The 23,264-nt window shown below is 41.5% G+C and overlaps 1 protein-coding gene across 1 annotated transcript in view; it reads left to right on the top strand.

The window, feature by feature from the left end:
* large1 (LARGE xylosyl- and glucuronyltransferase 1) overlaps positions 1–23,264 on the top strand; it is a 157,869-nt gene that overhangs the window by 78,102 nt on the left and 56,503 nt on the right. The window contains exons 5-6 of the mRNA XM_049566449.1: positions 5,904–6,027; positions 6,249–6,420. Of these exons, the coding sequence (XP_049422406.1) occupies positions 5,904–6,027; positions 6,249–6,420 (296 nt within the window). The remainder of the gene's footprint in view (positions 1–5,903; positions 6,028–6,248; positions 6,421–23,264) is intronic.

Raw genomic sequence — 23,264 nt, 5'->3', positions numbered from 1 at the left:
AGACCTCGGGGCCGCCCCAGGACACGCTGGAGGGACTACATCACCCAGCTGGCCTGGGAACGCCTCGGGGTCCCGTGGAAGAGCTGATGGAAGTGGCTGGGGAGAGGACTGTCTGGGCTTCTTTGCTGAGGCTGCTGCTCCTGCGACCCGGACCCGGATAAGCGGAGGACGACGACGACGACGACTAACGTAACTGAGTAATTTTGTTGCTTAAACCTAATCACAGCCTTTGGCATCAGTATCACACACTGAGGGGTGCAAGAAGCATTGGTATTTGATAACCTGCGAGTGTCATTATTTGACATCCGTGGATGAGAATGTGTTGCTATGGCATATATGTCAACAGTCATTCTCTAACCTGAATGGCATCATCACAGCAAAAGCTTTGTTTTCTATGCAGTTCTGTTTATGGTGACGTAATTTTGGTCTGTAAAGCTACTGCCAATACTTACTCATCTATTCCTGCATGTGCTTCACAACAAATGTGTTCACCAGACTAAAAGTGATGACTGTGCTACTCAGAGATAAATTGACTCTGACTATACAGTTGCTTAGAAATAGTGCATGGATGAAATAGATTTTGTTATGTGTTTAAATAACAAAGTGTGGTAAAACAGTTGTCATTGAATCAGCTCTACTAAAACCTTCTAGCAACTATAGAGGGGGTTGGTTTTAATTTCCACAGCCACAGATAGCTAAAGTGGTTCTAGGTACAGAAATGCATGAGCATGTAATTAAGACTTTTAACAGTGGTGTGGAGCATCCTGGATTACTCAGTAGGCAAACCTGGCACAGGTCCAGGAACCCAAGGGTTCAGGTGGTCCCTGGTCAAGAGTCTCTGCTCTGTGTGACGTGACAATTACTGTTTATTGTTGGAAGGTCAATCCAATGAATACAAAGAGGCCCAAACCAACTAAAAAGAGATGCAAATCGACTACAAAGAGATATGAATCAACTACAAAGAGAAACAAATACACTATCAAGGTCACAACTCGACCACAAAGAGATGCAAATTTACTACAGAGAGATGTAAATTGACTACAAAGAGACACAACTTGGCTACAAAAAGATGCAAATCAACTAAAGAATATAGACTACAAAGAGACAACAACCCAACTACAGAGAGATGCAAATCGGCTACTAAGAGACACAAATTTACTACCAAGGGATGCAACTCGATTCCAAAGAGATGCAAATTGACTACAAAGAGATGTAAATGAACTACAAAGAGACACAACTTGGCTACAGAAAGATTCAAATTGACTAAAAAGAGACAGGAATTTACTACCAAGGGATGCAACTGGACTACAAAGAAATGTAAGTCAGCTACAAAAAGACACAACCTAACTACAAAGAGTGGCAAATTGACTACAAAGAGACGTAACTCGACCACAAAGTGATGCAGATTTACTACAAAGAGAAACAAATGCACTATCAAGGGATGCAACTTGACTACAAGGAGATGCAAATTGATTACAAAGAGAAACAAAGTGACTACAAAGAGATGCAAATCTAGCACGAAGAGAAACAAATCAACTACATAGAGACACAAATCAACAACAAATAAACAAAATAAGAGAAAATGACCTCAAAGACACAAAGGTGTCATCAAAGCTGCCCAAAAAATTAACACTACTTCAAAAACTGTAACTTAAACAGAATCTCAACAGCCAGTTCCCTGTCTTTGGGTATTGGATTCAGTATTGGGAGAGAAAAAGTTGGATCTGTTTATCCCTACTCTACATATGATGGAAGTGACTTTCTTTTTACATGGAGGTGAATACTCAAGCTCTGGACAACCCCTCACTCTGAGCAGATGAGAGCACAATGAATCTGTATCTGTGTCCGCTCAGAAAGTCGTTACTGGAACATGATAACAATCATTATGAAGATTACATGATAAGATTATCATGGGTACAGATCTAATAATCAGGATGTACTTGACATATTTGCTTCCTTATCTGCATAATCCCAAGCATCTAATGAAAGGCTTGTTGCTGTTTGTCCAGAGGATGTGAAGACCCTTTCTATTTGCACTGCCGTTTCTGACAGCTTGTATGGAACCAGAGTTCCAACACATTTTGACAGCTCCCAGCCCCCAGTACTTATTGAGCAAGTGCAGCTGACACATTCATTCCCAAAGTCATTCAGCACAAGACACCCAAGGGTGCTCACATCCTCAGCTCAGTGTCACTATTTCTTGACCTGATTTGGAAGTCCTGAATACCTATTTTGCACACTCCCCCCTCTTCTATGTGTGTGAGGTCTGAGATACAGAGTGAACAGGCTTCTCTGGATGAAGTTTCAGGCATCGTGTCTGATGAATCACCCCCTTCACTGTGCTGTGTCTGCTTTACCAGCCTCGGGCCTGACTGCATACACTCATTCCCAAACTATATAGTTGAAGTCAACAAAACAATCTTGACTCAAGCTTCAATTACCTGCTTATTTCGGAGCTTTCAATCAATTCAATGGTCTTCATGAACAGATGAAATTGTAGATGTAGGGTTAGGGTTTGATCATAAAGCTGCTGTGATATATCTTTACTAAGAATATGTTGCTCCCTAAAAGATTGGAATATGCATGTGGCCATCATACTTGATAACTGAAATGGGTGCTGCACTAATTTATTAGTCAGGACTAGGGCTTGTTTCAATGTCATTTTCAGTACTTGGCCAAGAAGATTCCTGAGTTATATTCAGAAAATGATCCATCCATCCATCCATTTTCATCTGCGTATCTGGGGCCGGGTCACGGGGGCAGCAGGCCGAGCAAAGCACCCCAGACATCCCTCTCCCTGGCAACGCTTTCCAGCTCCTCCTGGGGTCCCCAAGGCGTTCCCAGGCTAGACGAGATATGTAATCCCTACAGTGTGTTCTGGGTCTGACCCGGAGCCTCCTACCAGTGGGACGTGCCCAGGATACCTCCAGCAAGAGGCGCCCAGGAGGCATCCTAGTCAGATGCCTGAACCACCTCAACTGACCCTTTTCAATGTAAAGGAGCAGCGGCTTTACTCTGAGCTCCTTCCGGATGTCACCTTATCTCTAAGACTGAGCCCAGCCACACCACGGAGGAAACTCATTTCCCCCGCTTGTATACACTATCTCATTCCTTCAGTCACTACCCAGAGTTCATGACCATAGGTGAGGGTTGGGACGTAGATGGACCAGTAAATCGAAAGCTTTGCTTTCCGGCTCAGCTCCCTCTTCACCACGACGGACTGGCGTGTATGATCAGAAATGATACACCAGAGTTTTTTTTTGTTTGTTTGTTTGATTGTTTGTTTGTTTTTAGGAATGTTGTTCCTCTTCTTTTAGCAAAATAAGCTAAAGTTCTCAATATTTAAATCTTGTCTGAGCACAATCAGTTATATCAGAATATTACCTAAGTAAAAATCTTGCTAAATACGGCAACATTTTAATTTAAATCAGGAGGTATCTGTTCTGTCAATAAGTGACAAAAACTACAAATCTGATCAGGCATTTAATGGCATATTTCTGTACTCTGTGCAACAGAGACATTTTGGTCTACACAAAAGGTCTACACAAGAGGTTTGATACCTAGTCAAAGTTAATTAACTTGTCATGTAGTGAAGGGTATAAGCAGGTATACTGGGTATACCCACCTCTTTTTCTGGCCGTTTACAGTATACCAACAGATCAGCTAAGAAAACATTGGAATATAGAAGAGAGTACACCCACGGGCCGGTTCGCAGCCAAGTGTGAAGCGGCTGGGATGAGAATCAGCACCTCCAAGTCTGAGGCCATGGTCCTCAGCTGGAAAAGGGTGGATTGCCCACCCCAGGTCAGGGGGGAGGTCCTTCCTCAGGTGGAGGAGTTTAAGTATCTCGGGGTCTTGTTCACGAGTGAGGATAGGATGGAGCGGGAGATTGACAGGCGGATTGGGGCGGTGTCAGCAGTGATGCGGCGCTTAACCGGTCCGTTGTGGTGAAGAGGGAGCTTAGCCAGAAAGCGAAGCTCTCAATTTACCGGTCGATCTACATTCCAACCCTCACCTATGGTCACGAGCTCTGGGTAGTGACCGGAAGGATGAGATCGCGAGTACAAGCGGCCAAAATGAGTTTCCTCCGCAGGGTAGCTGGGCTCAGCCTTAGAGATAGGGTAAGGAGCTCAGACATCCGGGAGGGACTCGGAGTAGAGCCGCTGCTCCTCCACATCGAGAGGAGCCAGTTGAGGTGTATCAGGCATCTGGTAAGGATGCCTTCCAGACGCCTCCCTCGGGAGGTGTTTCGGGCATGTCCAACTGGGAGGAGACCTCGGGGCCACCCCAGGACACGCTGGAGGGATTACATCACCCGGCTGGCCTGGGAACGCCTCGGGGTTCCCGCGGAAGAGCTGACGGAAGTGGCTGGGGAGAGGACTGTCTGGGCTTCTTTGCTGAGGCTGCTGCCCCCGCGACTCGGACCCAGATAAGCGGAGGATGACAAGTACGAGTACGAGTACGAGTACACCCACTTCCTCCACTGTAATCTACTTATCTACCAAGTAGTACATCCACCTCATCAACTACCACTACATCACTGATGAAGAGTACTGTGAAACCAGTTGTATGTCATCTGAGGTTGTTGAGGAGCTTTAGGAGTTTTGACCTTTTGATCATTTTCAAAATCTGTCTCTTAAAAGTCTTCCAAATCTAGCAAAATGCCATATTAAACTGGCTGGGAATGGGGCTATTCTGTGTTTGTTTGTTTTTTTCAATGCAATCCATGAAAACATCCAAACCAACAATATGTTAGTCTGCCTCTCAGTACTGGATCAAAAAGCTTGGAACTGAATCATTCCTATTCAAATGCTATTTAAAAGCTCTGTTTTAGTAATCAAGAAGTCCTCTGTTCATTCCGAGTCTTTTCATACATGACAACATTTGGGGAAAAAATTAGACTAGAGGAATTCTATTTTCTCCGCACCAGAGACAGCCGTGGCCAGAGGCATTATGTTTTGAGGTTGTCTATCCATCCGTTCGTCTGTCCCATTCATGTGAACGCAGTATCTCAAGAACACCTAAAGGGAATTTCTTAAAATTTTGTCACAAATGTTCACTTGGACTCATGGATGAACTGATTAGATTTTGGTAGTCAAGGGTAAAAGGTCAAGGTCGCTATGACCTCGCATCTATCTCATTCTTGCTTGAGCGAATTTCTTGGTATTGGCACATAGATTCCCCTGGACCCAATATTGAACTCATTAGATTTTGGTGGTCAGAGGTCAAGTTCTATGTGGCCTCATCTATTTCATTTGTGTGGATATGATATCTTTAGAACACCTTGAGGGAGTTTCTTAAAATTTGGCACAAATGTTCACTTGGACTCAACAATAAATTTATTAGATTTTGGTGGGCAAAGGTCAAGGTCAGTGTGACCTCGCATCTGTCTCAGTCTTGTGAGCACAATATTTCAAGAACACCTAAGGGGAATTTTTTTTAAGTTTGACACAAAGGTCCACTTAAACTGGAGGATTAACTGTTGATGATTTTGTGGTTGAAGGTCAATGGTCAAGGTCGGTGTGATCTCACAAAATGTTTTTTTGGGCTGTAGCTGACAAAATTTCACACAAATGTCTAATGGGATAAAAAGATGAAGTTGTGACATTTTATATCCAAAAGATCAAAGGTCAGCTTCACTGTGACATCATAATGTTCTGCATTAAACAAATTTTTCACCACATATAGTGTAAATATACATCATTAAGCAGAAAAGCAAACTGTTCATCTACAGTTAGTTTTCCCAGTTTTGTGGAATAGACAAACTGGCCCTTTTAATGTAGTTGTTGTAAAGAACTTTCTGTGTGAAGTTGTTGAAGTTTAGTAACTTTGAAGCAGGATGTTGCTGTCAGAGCGTAGAGCTTATCCATGTTTGTGTATTTGTTGTGTGTGTGTGTCCACAGGCGGAACCCACTACATTTCCATTTCATCACAGACTCCATTGCTCAGCAGATCCTGTCCTCTCTTTTCCATACCTGGATGGTCCCTGCCGTCAGGGTCGACTTCTACGACGCAGACGAGCTGAAGGTGAAGAGCCCTGACTCCCGTTCACCTCACTGACTGCCAGCTTCCCTCAGAAATACTCAGACCTGCATTCTTCACTTTTTATTCTGTAGTTGATTATGATTGAGTATGATTGCCACCTTCTTTAATTCTTTGGAAAAGTTAGTAGCTTTGTAAACCATCTTTAAGGATGATGTTGTATAAACAGTAAGTAATGTCAGTCTTGCTGTGGTGTGGTCTTTCAGTCCGAGGTGTCATGGATCCCTAACAAACATTACTCTGGAATCTATGGCCTGATGAAGCTGGTGCTCACTAAGACGCTGCCATCCGACCTGCAGAGAGTCATCGTCCTGGACACAGACATTACATTTGCTACTGACATTGCTGAACTCTGGGCTGTCTTCCATAAGTTTAAAGGTAACTCAGCTGCTATTTTTGAACTCTGTTCATTTCACTGTATGTACATGAAACCAAGGCTATGACCAGTATGGCAGTTACTAGTAGTTTTGAAACTAAAGATGGTCATTTTGTGGGCTAGTGTTTTCAAGTCTTTCTCCACTCAAAAATATGCTTTTCATTTGTTAATGTCCTGGCTTTGACTTTACTGAATTGTATCTGTGCAAAGTTTGGCACTAGAGAATAGTTTTCACATTTCTCCACTGAAGGGGGCGATGTTGGTGCATTTCACTAAAATTTGAGGTTTAAACATGAACCGGATAAGCTAGATGAGGTACAACAGAAAAAGCAATCACTGTCCAACACAGAAAATGTATCACCAGGGGAGCAGACTTCAATGCAACACCAGCAAAGAAACCTGAAACCACAAGAGCGGACTGTCCGTTCAAAGCACAGAGTTAGCATTAGTTTGCATGCTAACATTGTCAAGTGTGTTTCTGGATGTTAACCAGACCAATGAGAACATACTGTAACATCTTAGCAGATATTATTTATGTGTCACAGCATTAGCACTGTGTCAGCCAATTACAAGCTAACAAGCTAACAAACAACTTAAATGAATAAAAGATGCTAACTACGCTTACTATTCTGATATATCTGCCCATCACTGAACTTGGTGTGCAACAGACTCCTTATCTGAGTCGGGGTCTGACTGAGGCTGAAACATGTATGGCTAGATTTTTCTGATATTTCCTTGAAAGTAAACACTAGCCATCTGGATGTGCCCTGCTCTTTCACCTGTCAACTGGTCACCAGTCTAGCCCTAGGAGAATGACCATATTTGTATGAAGGACGAAGCAAGACCTAAAGCTAGCTGCTAGTTTGATAAGCATGGTGCATTTACAGCTATGGTTAACTGTGATAATGCTAATGCTACTTTTTGCATGCGAAACACAAGCGCAAAACCACTAAAACAAAATGTACCTAGCAGAAAAACTGAATTCCTGACTCCTTAGAGGGTCTTTTAGTACAACCAAATGCTCAACAAAACTCTTTTAGGTGACCAAAAGTAACAGTTAACTTTAATGAACTGAAAACTCACTGACATAGTGACAGTTATGGCTAAGCCTGTGAGTCTGGAGTTATGCCATGGTTACATTACCCAACCAACATTTTGATGTGGTAACGACTTGTCAATGGATGGCACCAACCCGTCACTCAAAGCTGCCATGCCCTTAAACATGACTTACATTTGTATTAATAACATTTAAACAGGTGAGTTTCACCTAATTCACCCCCTGTACAGTTGTCACAGATAGGGAAATTAGTTATAGTGGCTGAAACCATTTTTGTACCAGGCTGTAAACATGTTTCTTTCTGCTGTAAAGTTAAAGCATTTTAACATGGAGGACTTTGGGGATTGACCCGCTTTTGGAGCCAGCCTCAAGTGGCCATTAGAGGAACTGCAGTTTTGGCTTCATTTTTAAGCCCTGTTGGGTCTGGAGGGGAAGTTTAAGTTTTACTGTTTCCCATCAACTTTTAGTTTGATCTTGTGGAAAGCTTCTGAAGTAGCATGCATATATTCAATGGACACTTAACCCCATGAATTTATGTATTTATTTATTTTTTGCACATCGTATTTTATAGACAAACCAATGATTCTGTTTAATTGGAATATAAACGATAGAATAATCAGCATTGTTGACAGCAGTACAGAGTCAGACTAAAGGTCTGTCGTGTCAGCTGTGGGCCGTTAGCCTTTAGTAATGCTTTCTCTCCCCTTTCGTTCTCAGCAATGGCTGATTCATCACTCATGTAGAGAAAATCACTACCATGACTCACCATGTAGGACTGTTCTTGTTCAATCAATATGTCTTTGGGGTCAGCTGAATAGAAGGTGTGTTACACAGGTGGTGTTCCTGTGATAAGCCTCGAGGAGTAGCTCTCCATCTTCTCATGACCTACAGTGTGTGTGTGTGTGTGTGCTGTAAATGAAAGTAGTGGTGTGAGAATTGAAAAAGAGAGCTGGAGAGAGAACACACCCTGGCTGCTGTCACATGTCTACACAACTGGCCAATGCATGAAGCGGGTATGATTGCAGAATGTTCTGTTCCGGAAAGTTGAGCTGCCAGCATGCTTCATCAGAACTGCTTGTTGGATGTTGGAACAGCTTACGTCTTCCCCACACCTTTTCCCACGTCAAAATAGGTAGGGCTGTGTCCAACATTTTTTGTATTTTTCCCAATCAGACAATCCGCCATTCACACCCATTTCACGCTGTCATTGGCTGGCTGTGTGGAGGTGAGAAAGGGGCCAGGGTTTGACCTTCTCCCTCAGGTTCATCTTTTCATTTGTTACACAACTATTCCTGTCACTTGTCATGTGAACAACTGAGTGCAACACTGTGAATGCCTTCCGGGTTAGATATATTGCATAACAAGATGACATGTAACCCTTCTGTATGGCAGCTGGCTTTTCACTCAGGCTTCTAGTGTGCAAGGGTGCCCCCAGAAATTTTTCTTAGGAGTGGCCAGATGGGGCCACTAAAAGTCTTGGGGTGGCACACTAAAACCAAAAGCTAAACTAAATTTCAGAAATTTTATTAAGCTGTTGTAGTATGTAGACTAGTTGAAAACTATATCAATATGGAAAGTTAGGAAGTTAGGAATCACATACTGAGATACTTTGGTTTCTTAATTTTACAAATTACCTAATTTGCATAAAGTAATACTGGTGCAGTTAACATTTTGAGTTCCACGACAATCATGTTTTAATGTGTCATGTATCTATACATGTGAGTTGATCATTCTTCTTCAAATAGGCTGATTGTCCTTTTCCTGAAAATAGTATTTCACTACAGTATTTACTGTTCAATGGTAAGCTCGTCATGTTTCTGAAAACACTGAGAAATGGGCAACTCAGTTACAGAATCTTGGTTTATGTTTTATCAGCACTGCTTAGTTTTACTGCTTGATCTGAGTATGATCTAAGTTTGAGAGAAAGAGAGAGGAGCAGGTCTGTCTGTAGATCCATTTCTATACTTTTTGTGTCTGTGGTGGCGGCATGGGTGGTGGGCAAAACAAAGTTGCAAAAGCACAGCATGGCGTGTTTTGCATCATCCAACAGAGTTTCTCTTGGAGGGGAGCAGGGAAATCTAGGCACTAGTTACACCTACTATCCACATGATTATGATACAAAGCTGGTTGAAAATTGGCCAAGTACCCTTTTGAAAAGACAAATATACAGCTTTAATTTGAAGGAGTACATTGATTGGAAGGAACAACACATTTACTGGAACAAGTTTTTAGGGGAGACTGGTGGGTACCCATTGAAAACTTTTTCATTCAGATATCTTAAGGCGAGAGTTCAAGGGACCCTTTTAAAAAAGACCATGCCAATTGTCCCCTTGCTGAAATTTAGCCTAATTTGGAGTGTTATTTAGTCCCTCTTCCTGACAAGCTATTCTGACATGGTTGGTACCAGTGGATGCCTTAGGTTGTCGACTACGGCCTTCTACCTCACTTAAGTAATGAGTGGAACACAGGCTCTTAGAAATAGTAATGTCGACCTCTAATTATTTTCACCAGGAGGGACCAGCAATTGTATCAAGGTGGGCTTTCAGATGCTGTGAGACAATCAGACAAGCACTTCCTTTGAGAATAGTCAGACTTTTATAGTATGAGAGAGGACAGGCAGGAAGTGTGGAGGCGATAGGACACAAAGTCCTGTGAGTACATCACTGGGAGGTAAGGAACAGAGAAGAGCGTAAAGATTGAGGAAGGCACGTAGGCAGGAGGAGGGAAGGAGGCGGCGGTGAGTCACTTCAAAGATTTATGGGTAGTGCTGTCCAATAGTGCAGCGCAGCCAGCAGGGGTTTGGATCAATCTTAATTAGCAGTTGACTCCAATGCAGCACCTCTGCCACCCACTCCCTTTGCTGTCCAGTCTGGCTGAACTGTCTAGCCCCATTATCTTTAAAGCATCACAACAGTCCAGTAAGACACATTCTATAAATGTTATTCTCAGGCTTTAGCTTTCTTTAAATGATGTATAAAGATGGTGAGGAGGGCTGATACAGTGCCATGATTAAGCCAGCACAGCTCTTATTTTATCTGGTCATTAACTTTATCAGGCTCATATAAGCCACCAGCACATGGGGGATGATAAGATGTTAATTCATGCAAAGAAGGCATATATTGATACATGTCATCAAGGACTTTAAATATAGTAACCACATACTGTACTACACAACACAACCAGAATCTGTGCTTAAAGGGCCAGTGTGTAATATTTGGCATGGTTTATTGTCAATCTGAATATTCTACCCATTAATATGTTTATACAAGTGTATAATCGCTATAAAATAAAATTTCTTTGGTTTTTGTAGCCTTATAATTATGCTTTTATGTGTGTGTGTATATATAGCAAGGGCCTTGCTTTAGAGAGTTCACCATCTTGCGCCGCCATCTATGTACGGCAGACCGAGCAGGCAATCCAGCCAGCCAGAGAACGCGTTTCGCGTGTATAAATGAACCAACAAAGACAGCGGAAGGAAGGAAGAAGGAGGAGGAAACAGCAGAGAGTGTTAGTAGTTCGTCGATAGAGAGTAGTGAAAAGTTATTTTAGTTATAAAGTTTGCGAATGGACCACACTTACCACGCAACAGGAGAGAATGAACCCGAACCGTCATCTGCGAGGAAAAGAAGACACAACTTCACTCCTTGTGATGCACTCTCTGCAGCGCTTTTCCTCCTGATGATATATTTCCCCAATGATGGTAGCACCGAATCCCATTCTGTGCATTCAGCCTCTCTTCTCGCCCGCTCAGCATCAAACACATGGAGTTCCTCATCTGTATGTTCCAGCTCAAACAGGTATGGCTCTGGGTCTGTGTCCGCTACAAGAAACTCTTCAAAATCGCGTTCAAAGTCGTCCATTGCAGCTACTATAGTCCGGGGATATCGCTAGGCTAAATAAACAGCTGAGCTCTGTTTACAGGCTATGCTGTCAGTCAGTGTGCGGGCTTGAGATTGGTGGAGCAAAGAGGGGAGGGGGGTCCCCACTCGGCATGGTAAACAAGTATGTGTATATGAAGTGTGTCTGTTACGCTAGAAGAGTCAGAGTTTGGGACAGAGTCTTTTACCCCCTGGAGTGTTACCGGAGTTTTTGGAGCGCTCAAATAAACTGGCCTTTTTCCCGAACGCCACTCTGGTCTCCTGCTCGTAAGTGATTCATTACAATATTGTAACATGGTTTAGATTTCTAAATAAATATTCACCTCATCGCTAGATAGACCTACTCCTGAAAAACTTCAGGCCACCGTCATTTACCCGACGGGAGGGGTGAGCGAGTGAGCCCTGCAATCTAGAATTTGACCACTGATGTCACTGTTTTCAACCCATTTTACACACTGGCCCTTTAAGTATGATCACTGGGACTGTGCCTTCAGTAGTAACTACTGTAAATTCTGACAGCTGTGGCCACAGGCATTATGTTTTTGGGTTGTCTGTCCATCCGTACATCTTTCTGTTAGTTTGTTACTTCCATTTTTGTGAATGTGGCCATCATCAAACCCCAAAACTTAGAAACAGATGAGAAGACATTTGGTCACACTCTAAAAAAGAATCCACTGGTTCAGCTTAAAAAGATTAAGGTAACAATTTGCATGCATCTTTTTAAGTAGTTCCAACTCTGGCATTATTGAGTCAGTCCTATGAGTCTTTTATATTCTGACAAACTCAGTTGTTTCAGTACAACAAACATGATTTGCTTTGACCTTAAAACACTTTATTAAGTTGAACCAACTAAATATTAATCCAAAAGTTTTGTTGATATTTAGTGTCCAAATTATTTTGTTTAAGCTATTTTAACTTATTTGTTTTAATTCCATCCTACTCAAAAATGTCAGAAATGTTTTTTGATTTAGACCAGTTTCTTAAAATAACTGTCAACTAAAACACATTAATGAAACAAATGTAAACCCCATGAATCATTTTTCATGGTGTAGATACTGCGTTGAAACCAATCAGATACCAATCCTGGGAGTCCACCTCAAAACCGTGCTGATTGTATAGTTTTATGTGCTGCTGGGTTGAAGATGTGTGTGAAGCATCCACATTTCGCCAATAAATACACTTACTATCTTTTATTAAATTCCTTCAAAGACTTAACTACATATTTAATGTGAGACTGGACAGATGTGGATGTAAACTGCAACTCAACTAGTTGGTGGAGGTGTACAACCGTGAGGAGGTAATTCAAGTTGTTGGTAGTTAAACATTGAACATGGAAATGACTGCAAATTGATAAGTGTATTAATTACTGTAATTAGTGTAAAAGCATTTGTGTTTAAAAGAGAAACTCGAATCAGCTGTGTTGTGGGAAAAAATGACGTGTCACCTCTCTCTAAGTGTCAGAGTGCACTCTGGCACAAACCGGACTGTTCCTAAATTTGGAGTGCAGTTGGAATGTACCATTTGGTTATTCAGAACAACACACTTGCAGAGCAGCAGAGCACCTAGTGGGCACTCTGTCCGTGGAGACGAAGCAGCAGAGCAGAGTGACTGTGTGATTAACTTAATGGTTAGTTAATTCATGCAGAAATAGAACGCTTTCTTACGAATAAAAGCACTCTCATTTTAGCATAGAGCGTCAGATTGGATTTTTGAACGCACCCTAACACAGAAATAAGAGCCATGTTTCCATGGTAATAATTTTGTGACTCCTATCTGTCATGGTTACTTTGTTTGCCATGTTTTTAATTTGAAAAAAAGTCATAATTTACCCAGAATTCATAGCATATTAGTTCTACTTAACCACTCTGTGCAGCTTATTTCTTGACACGTCTATCTGAAGTCTGACTGTTAGCTATATCTAAACTATAATCAAGGTCTGTCTCTAGCCCTTTTTACAAAGCGATTGCACCATAGAGCTGGTACAAAGTCTTTTCTTCATGCTTTACATAGAAGCAAACAACAGTGGGATCATGCTGCTCCAGTGTGTGATTTTAGACAGCATGCCGACATCACGGAATTCAAAGAGGCGTGACATGTAACACAAAAGCATCAGCCTCTAGTGTGCCATATGACATACATGTCGGCAATGCTTTATAAACAACAATGACATTAACATGGCAGTAACAATCATTTACCATCCCTGTTATATGGCTTGGAGTGTAAGGAGCTCATGGACCTCACTATTTTCCAAATTTGCAGACATTTTTAGCTGGTGTTCTTCTTCTTTGAGTTAGCTGCTAACTGCCATCACCTATGTTTTAAATCTACCATGGTTGGTCCCGTACATTACATGCCATCATAATGTCACACCCGTGCTGGCTATGATCCCATCCTGTTTAGGCATTGTTTAGGCACTGTTGCAACCTTAAAGGCGTGACAACTCTGTCTCCCAATTCAGCAATACCTTTTACACAGAACAGTGAGGCGGCATAACAGCCTGAGATTCCTGCCTTGAAGTTGCAGTGTAAAAGGGGCTTCTGTGACCCTTTAAATGTAAGTGGAAAATATGAAACATTTATGAAATTTCTAAACAATTAAATTCAGTGTGCTGAAACACCTACTAAGGGTGGTGTTCATACAGTGGTTTAAAACAACCCACTTACCAGAAGAAAATATTGACATTGTATTTTACTACAAACCTCAGATATGTTACATTTGTGAGTTTCATACTGTCTAAAGTGATGTAATATATGAGCTGACTTTGTCATCAGGAGGTGGTGGGGACAGCGTGACAGTTGCGTGCAGACCACTGTTCAAAACCAACAAACAAAACAGCAGGTGTTTTTAGCAACCTGTTGCTCTTTTACCATTAGGGATAGTGCCACAAAGACCAATTGTTTCTTACCAAGACATCACTGTACATTTGTGCCGCCAAAGCGGGTATTTTAAGCGAAAAATGATCTTATTCTTACCATAACCAAGTGGTTTTTGTGCTTAATTTCTAACCATGATAACCACAGCATTGTTGGGGCGGCGGATCAATTCTTGGCTTCTCCAGTCCACATGTCGAAGTATCCTTGGGAAAGATACTGAATCCAGAATTGTAAAGAAGCAACAGCAGGTGGCACCTTGTATGGTAGCCTCAGCCACCAGTGTGTGAATGAGTGTGTGATTGGGTGAATGTAACCCATAGTGTAAAAAGCACCTTGAGTAGTTGGAAGACTAGGAACGTGTAAGTCCATTTACCATTTGTTGAAACGTAAAGAAAGTTTCACTGTATCCACTACATAGTAATGTGCAAATGTATCATTTCCGTGGTTTGCAGAAATGCACAATGGCAGCATTTATTCTGGCAACTGGGTTGGGTTTAAAAGAGAAAAAGAATTGGAACAAAAGCCTACTGTATCAGTAACAGATTTTGCCACCACCTAATTCCACATGATCACAAAGTGACGGAATCCCATCTGGCTTCATGAGAGTACTCTAAACTGAACATTTCTGTTGTGCTTTTGTTGAGTCTGGTCTCACTATTGCTGCGATCAGCTCCCTGTAAATGAGGGTGAATTTATAACATTGCAGCACTAACAGCCAATAACAGTAGCAGTTGAGCTGCTTCAAAAAGTAGCCTGGTTTGCTGTGTGTGTGTGTGTGTGTGTGTGTGTGTGTGTGTGTGTGTGTGTGTGTGTGTTTGAGAGGCTCTGGGATTCTCTGTCATTCAAATATTGAAGTCTTCTCCAGTCTGCAGTCAGCAGCATGTCTTGATCTTTCTTGCACAGGTAATAGTGCTGCTGCTGCAGCAGTCTCCTGCTGGGAACTTCTTTTGCTCCTCCTCACTCACTTCATCTTTCATGTACCAACATTACTTCCTCATCTTTTCATCATCTTTGTCTCCATCATTCCACTCTCAAACTTTATGGCTTTTGAACACAGTTTCTTTCTTGCCTTGAGTATATTTGTGATTGGAATTATTTCTTGCATTTAAGCCTAGAATTGCTATAATTATCCAGCGTTACCTAACTTTATTCTGTGACTACTTCTTCAGAACATATTGAAGTCCCAAGCTTCTCATTTCAATTGATAAACAACATAACTGACATCAGTTCAATGAAAGCAATATTGCCATTACCTTTAGAGGGTACCAGCAGAAATTTTAAGGTTTTCAGTTAATGCTGGAGTCTTGAGACTGACAGTTGAGCCACGTAACAGAGGCCCACTGGGAGACTTAACAGTAACAATGTCTGATCTGGTCTTTAGATGGGGATTCTCATAATCTTGTTTTTCGAGTGAGTGTGGTAATTGTTACAATTGAACAGAGCTGAAAACAGCTATGAATGTCTATTCAGACAGACAGCAATGCAAATTCTTACACACGAATTCGACTGCTGGACCGTTTGCACAGTCTGTGTTGATTCGCCTCAAACAGCAACAGAGGCGCCAACTGTGTGTGTTTGCTTTCAGCTCAGCCTTTGACCGATCTCAGAACTCAGCAAAAACTCCAGTTCTTTCTGTTGTTTCCCTCCAGTCTCTCTCCTTTTTCCTCTCGTCTCTCTACATTTAATGAAGAAGGTCCACAAAGCCTGAAGATACGTGCAAACTTTTCAAGTTGAACCTTTTCAACTCCCACGGACATGGGTTCATGTTATGTTTGAACACACCGTGAGACCTCTAATAAGCTCCATAACAGACAGGGGGAGCAGAGGCATATGCATATGAAGTGCTTTGTAGGTATGTCACAATAACACAAATTTATCAGTTGATACCAGTACCAGTGAAATTCCATGATTCTTGATACCCAATTCGATACCACACCACAAATCAATAAATCCCATGCGCTAGACATAACTCCTTTACCAGATGTATTATTAAAGCTTTATTATTTATCCCTGGTGATCCACCTTGAATGCAAAGTACTGGTCTTTCTAGTATTTTGTGCGTGAGGACAAATATATTAATACGTATCCTGCAGTTTATTAATATATTTCTCCTCCACTGTTGTTGTTGTTCAGCACATGTAACATGTAAATGTTGGTCTTTGTGGTAGGCTGTTTGTCCCGCCCCTCTTCCACTGTGATTGGACGGGTGGATAAAAAGTGACAGTAACAAGCACAGCATGTTACCCAAAGGTGAACAATCTTCAACTCTTTGTAAAAAGAAAAACGGCAGAAAAGATGGGATTTAATGGCACACTAGAACACTTGAAGGCATATATGCTGCCTTGTCAGGTCTGCAAGAATTGCATCCCTGGTGTGCATGCTACCTATGGTACTGGAGAAAAACAAGTACCATCATGTTTTCAGAATTTTGACATCGACATGGTACAGAAGTATTAGTTTTCGTGACATCCCTTGTGCTTTGCATTCTACATTGGGTTTTTCCATTATGCTTTTCCAGTGCATGTGCAAGGTCCAGGCTGTTATAAATGTGGCTTGTGTACAATTGTCAACAAAGATGCACATAGACATGAGCAACTGACAAAATGTATACCATGTGGAGGGGCCTTTGTCACTACGCAGATGTGGAAACTATCATTTGCTCCTGACCTTTTCACCTCTCTTATTCTCTAGCATAGTCGTGACTTGAGAGTATTGGATCTTTATATCATAAATGATCTAATCCTCTCAAACTTAGGTAGTAGAATCTTTCAACCAACAGAGTTCTCTAAGGTATCAAGAACCCTCAGGTTGGTTCAGTTATTGATAACTTGATTACCATCTCACCAGCTGTTAGTTGTTTTCTGTGGGTGTTTTTATGGGAATATGGATTGTTTACAACATTTTATTGTAAGTGTGTCATGCAGTGTGGGACTCACACTGGTCTGGTCTTGGTCATGACTTGCTCTTGACCCCTCTAAATCCTGGTCTTATCTCAGTCTCAAAACACTCTGGTCTTGGTCTTTACTTGGTCTCACCCTGCCTTCGTTTTGGTCTTGAGTCTTGAGATGGCCTTAACCTCTCAAAGCCTTGGTCTTGTCTTGGTCTCAAAACACTCTGGTCTTGGTCTTGACTTGGTCTCACCCTGCCTTTGTCTTGGTCTTGTCTCAGTCTCAAAACACTCTGGTCTTGGTCATGACTTGGTCTGTGTTTCGGTGGCCATGAATGCCTACTGTATATTTTTCTTGACTTTGTGGATACAATGAGTAGTTATTTCTCACATAGTTAATTCAATAAAATGTGCATTTACACACCGTTAATTCTGTGTATATTAGTGCAACAAGAGTCGTGCCATATACTCACCATTCTGCTGCTCTGAGATTCTCTGTTCTCATTCACTAATGAATTCCATTTGCTGTTCTTTAACATTTGCCTTTTGTGGAGCATGGTCGAGTTTCCTTTAATGAAACTCAACAAGTCCTGCAGACATTTCAAATTAAAAGCCCACAGAGAAGAGGAGGGATGCTGTTTGAGTAGCTGGAAGGCCTTTAATGTGACAGTTTCATCGACAGTAGCTTAACAGCAATCAGTGCAGCACAATGGAAGCAACTGGAAATAATCAGTAAATTTAAATGTCTGTGTTACAAAGTGAGAACAAGAGCAGCAGAGTGGGGGGTTTGACACGACTCGTGTTGCACTGATGAAATTAGTGCTGTGGAAATGCGCTTTATATTGACTTTATCAAGACAAACATGGCGGCAGTGATGAGTTTGCATTAACAGCAAGTTAAAAGAGGAGCTGATCAGAAAACAGGGAAGTTTGTTCTTATAATACAATGTACTTTTAAAACAAGTGGAAAAGACTTGTCTCTAATATAAGACTATTTCCAGTAAAGTCCTGGATCCTTCTGCAGCGGAGGTAAAATTGTGTACACAGTTAGAAATGAATGTAATACATTGTATTTCTTAAAGTTTTCTACACTGATTTTCTTTTATTTTGTCTAAATGTTTTGCATCATCTGTCTATATGTCTAGTTGTTTCTGACTATATCAAACAAACGTGTTCACAAAAAAGCCCTAGTACAAGTTTATTAAAGCCTCAGATCCTAAAGGGATAGTTTGGATTTTTTGAAGTGGGGTTGTAAAGGGTATTTATCTATAGTCAATGTGTAACATGCAGTAAATGTGATGTGTGTGAAGCATCCATGTTTTCACTGACATGGGTGTAAACTGTAAGAGAATCTTGGCTGGTGCACAGAGGCATACAACTGTGGGGCATTCTTTTTAGTTTTTAGGTTGCTAAAATACGTTTTGCTGATGCCACCATCCACAGTAGCACATTGCTTAGCTTCCATATCGGACTCCAGCCTGGCTCTCCAAACTGGGGGAGTGCTGACTAGCATCTCCCGTATGTAATAACCAACTAAAGATAAGCATGGTAAATGTGGTGCAGTGACAGAACTCTGCATGCAGGTCATGTTTGTCCAATCTAGTGTAATCGTTGGCAGAATGGACCGCATATTTCACAGCTGGGTTGGTCACATTGTCAATTAATTGCTGTGTCTATTTTAGGGATTGTTTTCCCTGCTTGCCTGTAGGCGTTTTCTTTCACCTCTCCTGTGTTCTTCACACAACTCTGTCAGCACTCAGGAAGGTGAAATGTTGATGTCACTCTTCCTCCCCTCACCACTGATTGTATGTTCTCACTGTTGGGCTCCAGGCCCACTCAGAGATGGTGACGTCCACCATTAATCCATCCATTGTCAGAAACCACTGGTGCCTGCCTGGAATTTATTAGAGTTAACCCTCCAATTCTAATCAGTAGATATCCTGAGGTTAGGTGTGGAGCCCCGGGGAAATTAGAGCTCCACTCAAGACCTCATATTTCATTTTAACCTCATTCCCATATACCATGTCCTCCAGGGAGTACAATCCACGACCCTTGCAACTTTGACAAATTCGAGGCCTGCAAGGGTGTGAACCAAGGAGGAGAGGGCAGGCAAGCAGGTGAAGGTCAGGTGTATAATGCAGAGGTGGGAATGAGACTGACTAGTGTGTTGTAATACATTTGAACTCATTCATTCTTAAACATCTCTCAGGGGTGGTGTATAGAGTCCAGCTCATTTCTCTTCAGCAGCACAACTTTGTAAATGCACAGACATACTATGTACTGACATGAGGTACTTTACACGTCCCAAAAGTGTTAACTTGCATTATAGTTCGCTTTTCAATAACCCAATAATATATAAGAAATATCAAAATGTATATTAACAAAAAATGTTGTTTTTTTTAACTTAATTTAACTGAAACATCACGGTCTGATTATCACAAAATCACAGTTATCACAGTTTAGCTGGCTAATTAAAATCCAGCAGAAACATCAAGTGTTAAGTCAAACTCAGCAACCTCTTTGTTAGTTTTACCTGCCTAATAAATGGTAGACAGCATTCTGCCTCCAAAATCCCCTGAAAAACTGTGTGAGGTGAAAGGGACAGGTGCATGCTGGTGTTCTGAAAACAACAGGAGGTTAGTAATTGTAGTTTGGCCTGATGATTCGGCCCACTTGCCAACACACCACACTGACACTGACAGTGACACACAGCTCATTAGGGTACCTTAAAATCTTTAGCACCCACTTGCTGCAGATTGTGTCAAAATTCGTTCTCTTTCTTAGAGTTATAACTCCTGATACACATAGTTCTAGATTAACGGTGATGTCCATGCCAAATAAACATCCATAAATCCGCATAGAAATCATAGAAAAAAGTCTCCAGACTGACTAATCCAGTGACAGTCATTTGTCCATCCATGGATGCTCTGCAAACAGTAACTGCTGATAGCTAATTCAGCTTACTGGGGATTTTGATTTGTGCTAATTCAGTAAAATGTTGCCAGTCTTTCAAATATCTAGGCACACCTCATGCTTCAAAGTCTTCTTTATAACCCTATCCCAAATCAGCCTGGTCTCACTTCCGGGGTGTCAAAATATGCCACTTGCACACCTCCGCACACCTCAGCTGTAGTTATGAATGAGGACTAAGCACTGCTCTTCAATTTCCCCAACCAAAGTCCCAATCTGAGGTCAACTGAAACAGCTGAGCTACCTCAATGGCAGCCGAGCACACTTCCTTCACTAGTTAAGACTGTAAGATGCAGTTGAAAGCTGCTTGTCTGCTGTGAGAGAGGACAAAAAGGGGATGCACACAGCAGAATCAGTCTCTCTCAATCAGTGTCTTTAAACAAAATAAAAACAAATTAGAAGATATATATTATTATTTGCTTGCACCACCTAAATGAATTCTATGCATGGTAAATATTGGTCCAAGTGTGGAGAAGTCTTCATTACAGGAAGGAGCAAATGTTTGAAACAAACAACACTCATGAATAGTATTATCATTCAAATACAGGCTAAGCATCTTTCTCTCTCTCTACATCTACTTTGACATATTAATGCATACATTTAACTAAAATGCACAGGTGAGTACTTGCAATGCATGCTTACACATACATGCTAATTAGTTTTGCTTTCTTTTTTCACATTTATAAACCTCCATACAATTTCACAAGAGGTTACCCACTATAACCAGTGTTCTGCAAACACCTGTCACTACAAAGACATACATTAAATACAACTTCTGCTCCGTTCCTGTCTTTCACCACACTCAGTTTGTCAGTGTTATATAAATCATGGGCCAGGATTGCTACTACACCTGCTGGCTTCATACATTTGCTGAGGGTGACCTATTTTTAGCCACCACTCAACACTAAAGCATCAGCCAAAGCAACATGCAAACATGAAGCTCATGAAGCGGCGGGTAGAATACATTGGCTGAAATGCAATCTCAGAACCCATCAGCTATCGTCTAACAATTTTTTTATGCCTCCACACCAGTGACAGCTGTGGCTCGAGGCATTATGTTTTTGGGTTGTCCATCCATCTCATTTCAGAGAATGCAATATCACAAGAACACCTTGAGGGCATTTCCTCAAATTTGGCACAAACAACCACTTGGATGCAAGGATGAATTGATTAGTATTTGGTGGTCAAAGGTTAAGGTCACTGTGACCTCACAAAAAAAATCATACTGAAATTATGACAAAATTAAAAATTTCTATTAGAATAAGATGATGAAGTGATGGCATTTTATATCCAAAAGATCAAAGGTCAATTTCACTGTGGCACAGTGTTCTGCAAAAACATTTTTATAGTAAACATTCAACTTCATATCCCAGGTCATATCTTCATATCTCATAAAGGACCACTTGGACTGATTGAACTGATAAGAGTTTGGTTGTCAAAGGTCAAGATCACTACAATATAAATAAATAAATAAAAAATAAAGAATTTTTTTCTTCCTCTGGAGGCGTTTTTGTAGTTTTTTTGTTGTTGTTTACAAATACTTCTAGGTAGAAAACCGGCAGAGTTTAGCTATACGGCAGCCATATACAGTACAGGCCAAAAGTTTGGACACACCTTCTCATTCAATGCGTTTTCTTTATTTTCATGACTATTTACATTGTAGATTCTCACTGAAGGCATCAAAACTATGAATGAACACATGTGGAGTTATGTACTTAACAAAAAAAGGTGAAATAACTGAAAACATGTTTTATATTCTAGTTTCTTCAAAATAGCCACCCTTTGCTCTGATTACTGCTTTGCACACTCTTGGCATTCTCTCCATGAGCTTCAAGAGGTAGTCACCTGAAATGGTTTTCCAACAGTCTTGAAGGAGTTCCCAGAGGTGTTTAGCACTTGTTGGCCCCTTTGCCTTCACTCTGCGGTCCAGCTCACCCCAAACCATCTCCATTGGGTTCAGGTCCGGTGACTGTGGAGGCCAGGTCATCTGCCGCAGCACTCCATCACTCTCCTTCTTGGTCAAATAGCCCTTACACAGCCTGGAGGTGTGTTTGGGGTCATTGTCCTGTTGAAAAATAAATGATCGTCCAACTAAACGCAAACCGGATGGGATGGCATGTCGCTGCAGGATGCTGTGGTAGCCATGCTGGTTCAGTGTGCCTTCAATTTTGAAGAAATCCCCAACAGTGTCACCAGCAAAACACCCCCACACCATCACACCTCCTCCTCCATGCTTCACAGTGGGAACCAGGCATGTGGAATCCATCCGTTCACCTTTTCTGCGTCTCACAAAGACACGGCGGTTGGAACCAAAGATCTCAAATTTGGACTCATCAGACCAAAGCACAGATTTCCACTGGTCTAATGTCCATTCCTTGTGTTTCTTGGCCCAAACAAATCTCTTCTGCTTGTTGCCTCTCCTTAGCAGTGGTTTCCTAGCAGCTATTTGACCATGAAGGCCTGATTTCGAGCAGTCTCCTCTTAACAGTTGTTCTAGAGATGGGTCTGCTGCTAGAACTCTGTGTGGCATTCATCTGGTCTCTGATCTGAGCTGCTGTTAACTTGCGATTTCTGAGGCTGGTGACTCGGATGAACTTATCCTCAGAAGCAGAGGTGACTCTTGGTCTTCCTTTCCTGGGTCGGTCCTCATGTGTGCCAGTTTCATGTAGCGCTTGATGGTTTTTATGCGACTCCACTAGGGGACACATCTAAAGTTTTTGCACTTTTCCTGACCTTCATTTCTTAAAGTAATGATGGCCACTGGTTTTTCTTTAGTTAGCTGATTGGTTCTTGCCATAATATGAATTTTAACAGTTGTCCAATAGGGCTGTCGGCTGTGTATTAATCTGACTTCTGCACAACACAACTGATGGTCCCAACCCCATTGATAAAACAAGAAATTCCACTAATTAACCCTGATAAGGCACACCTGTGAAGTGGAAACCATTTCAGGTGACTACCTCTTGAAGCTCATGGAGAGAATGCCAAGAGTGTGCAAAGCAGTAATCAGAGCAAAGGGTGGCTATTTTGAAGAAACTAGAATATAAAACATGTTTTCAGTTATTTCACCTTTTTTTGTTAAGTACATAACTCCACATGTGTTCATTCATAGTTTTGATGCCTTCAGTGAGAATCTACAATGTAAATAGTCATGAAAATAAAGAAAACGCATTGAATGAGAA

Source organism: Epinephelus fuscoguttatus, linkage group LG22, assembly GCF_011397635.1.
Source record: "Epinephelus fuscoguttatus linkage group LG22, E.fuscoguttatus.final_Chr_v1".
Classification (NCBI taxonomy): domain Eukaryota; kingdom Metazoa; phylum Chordata; class Actinopteri; order Perciformes; family Serranidae; genus Epinephelus; species Epinephelus fuscoguttatus.
Note: the sequence above shows the minus strand (reverse complement) of the source record. Positions and strands in the feature narration are given on the sequence as shown.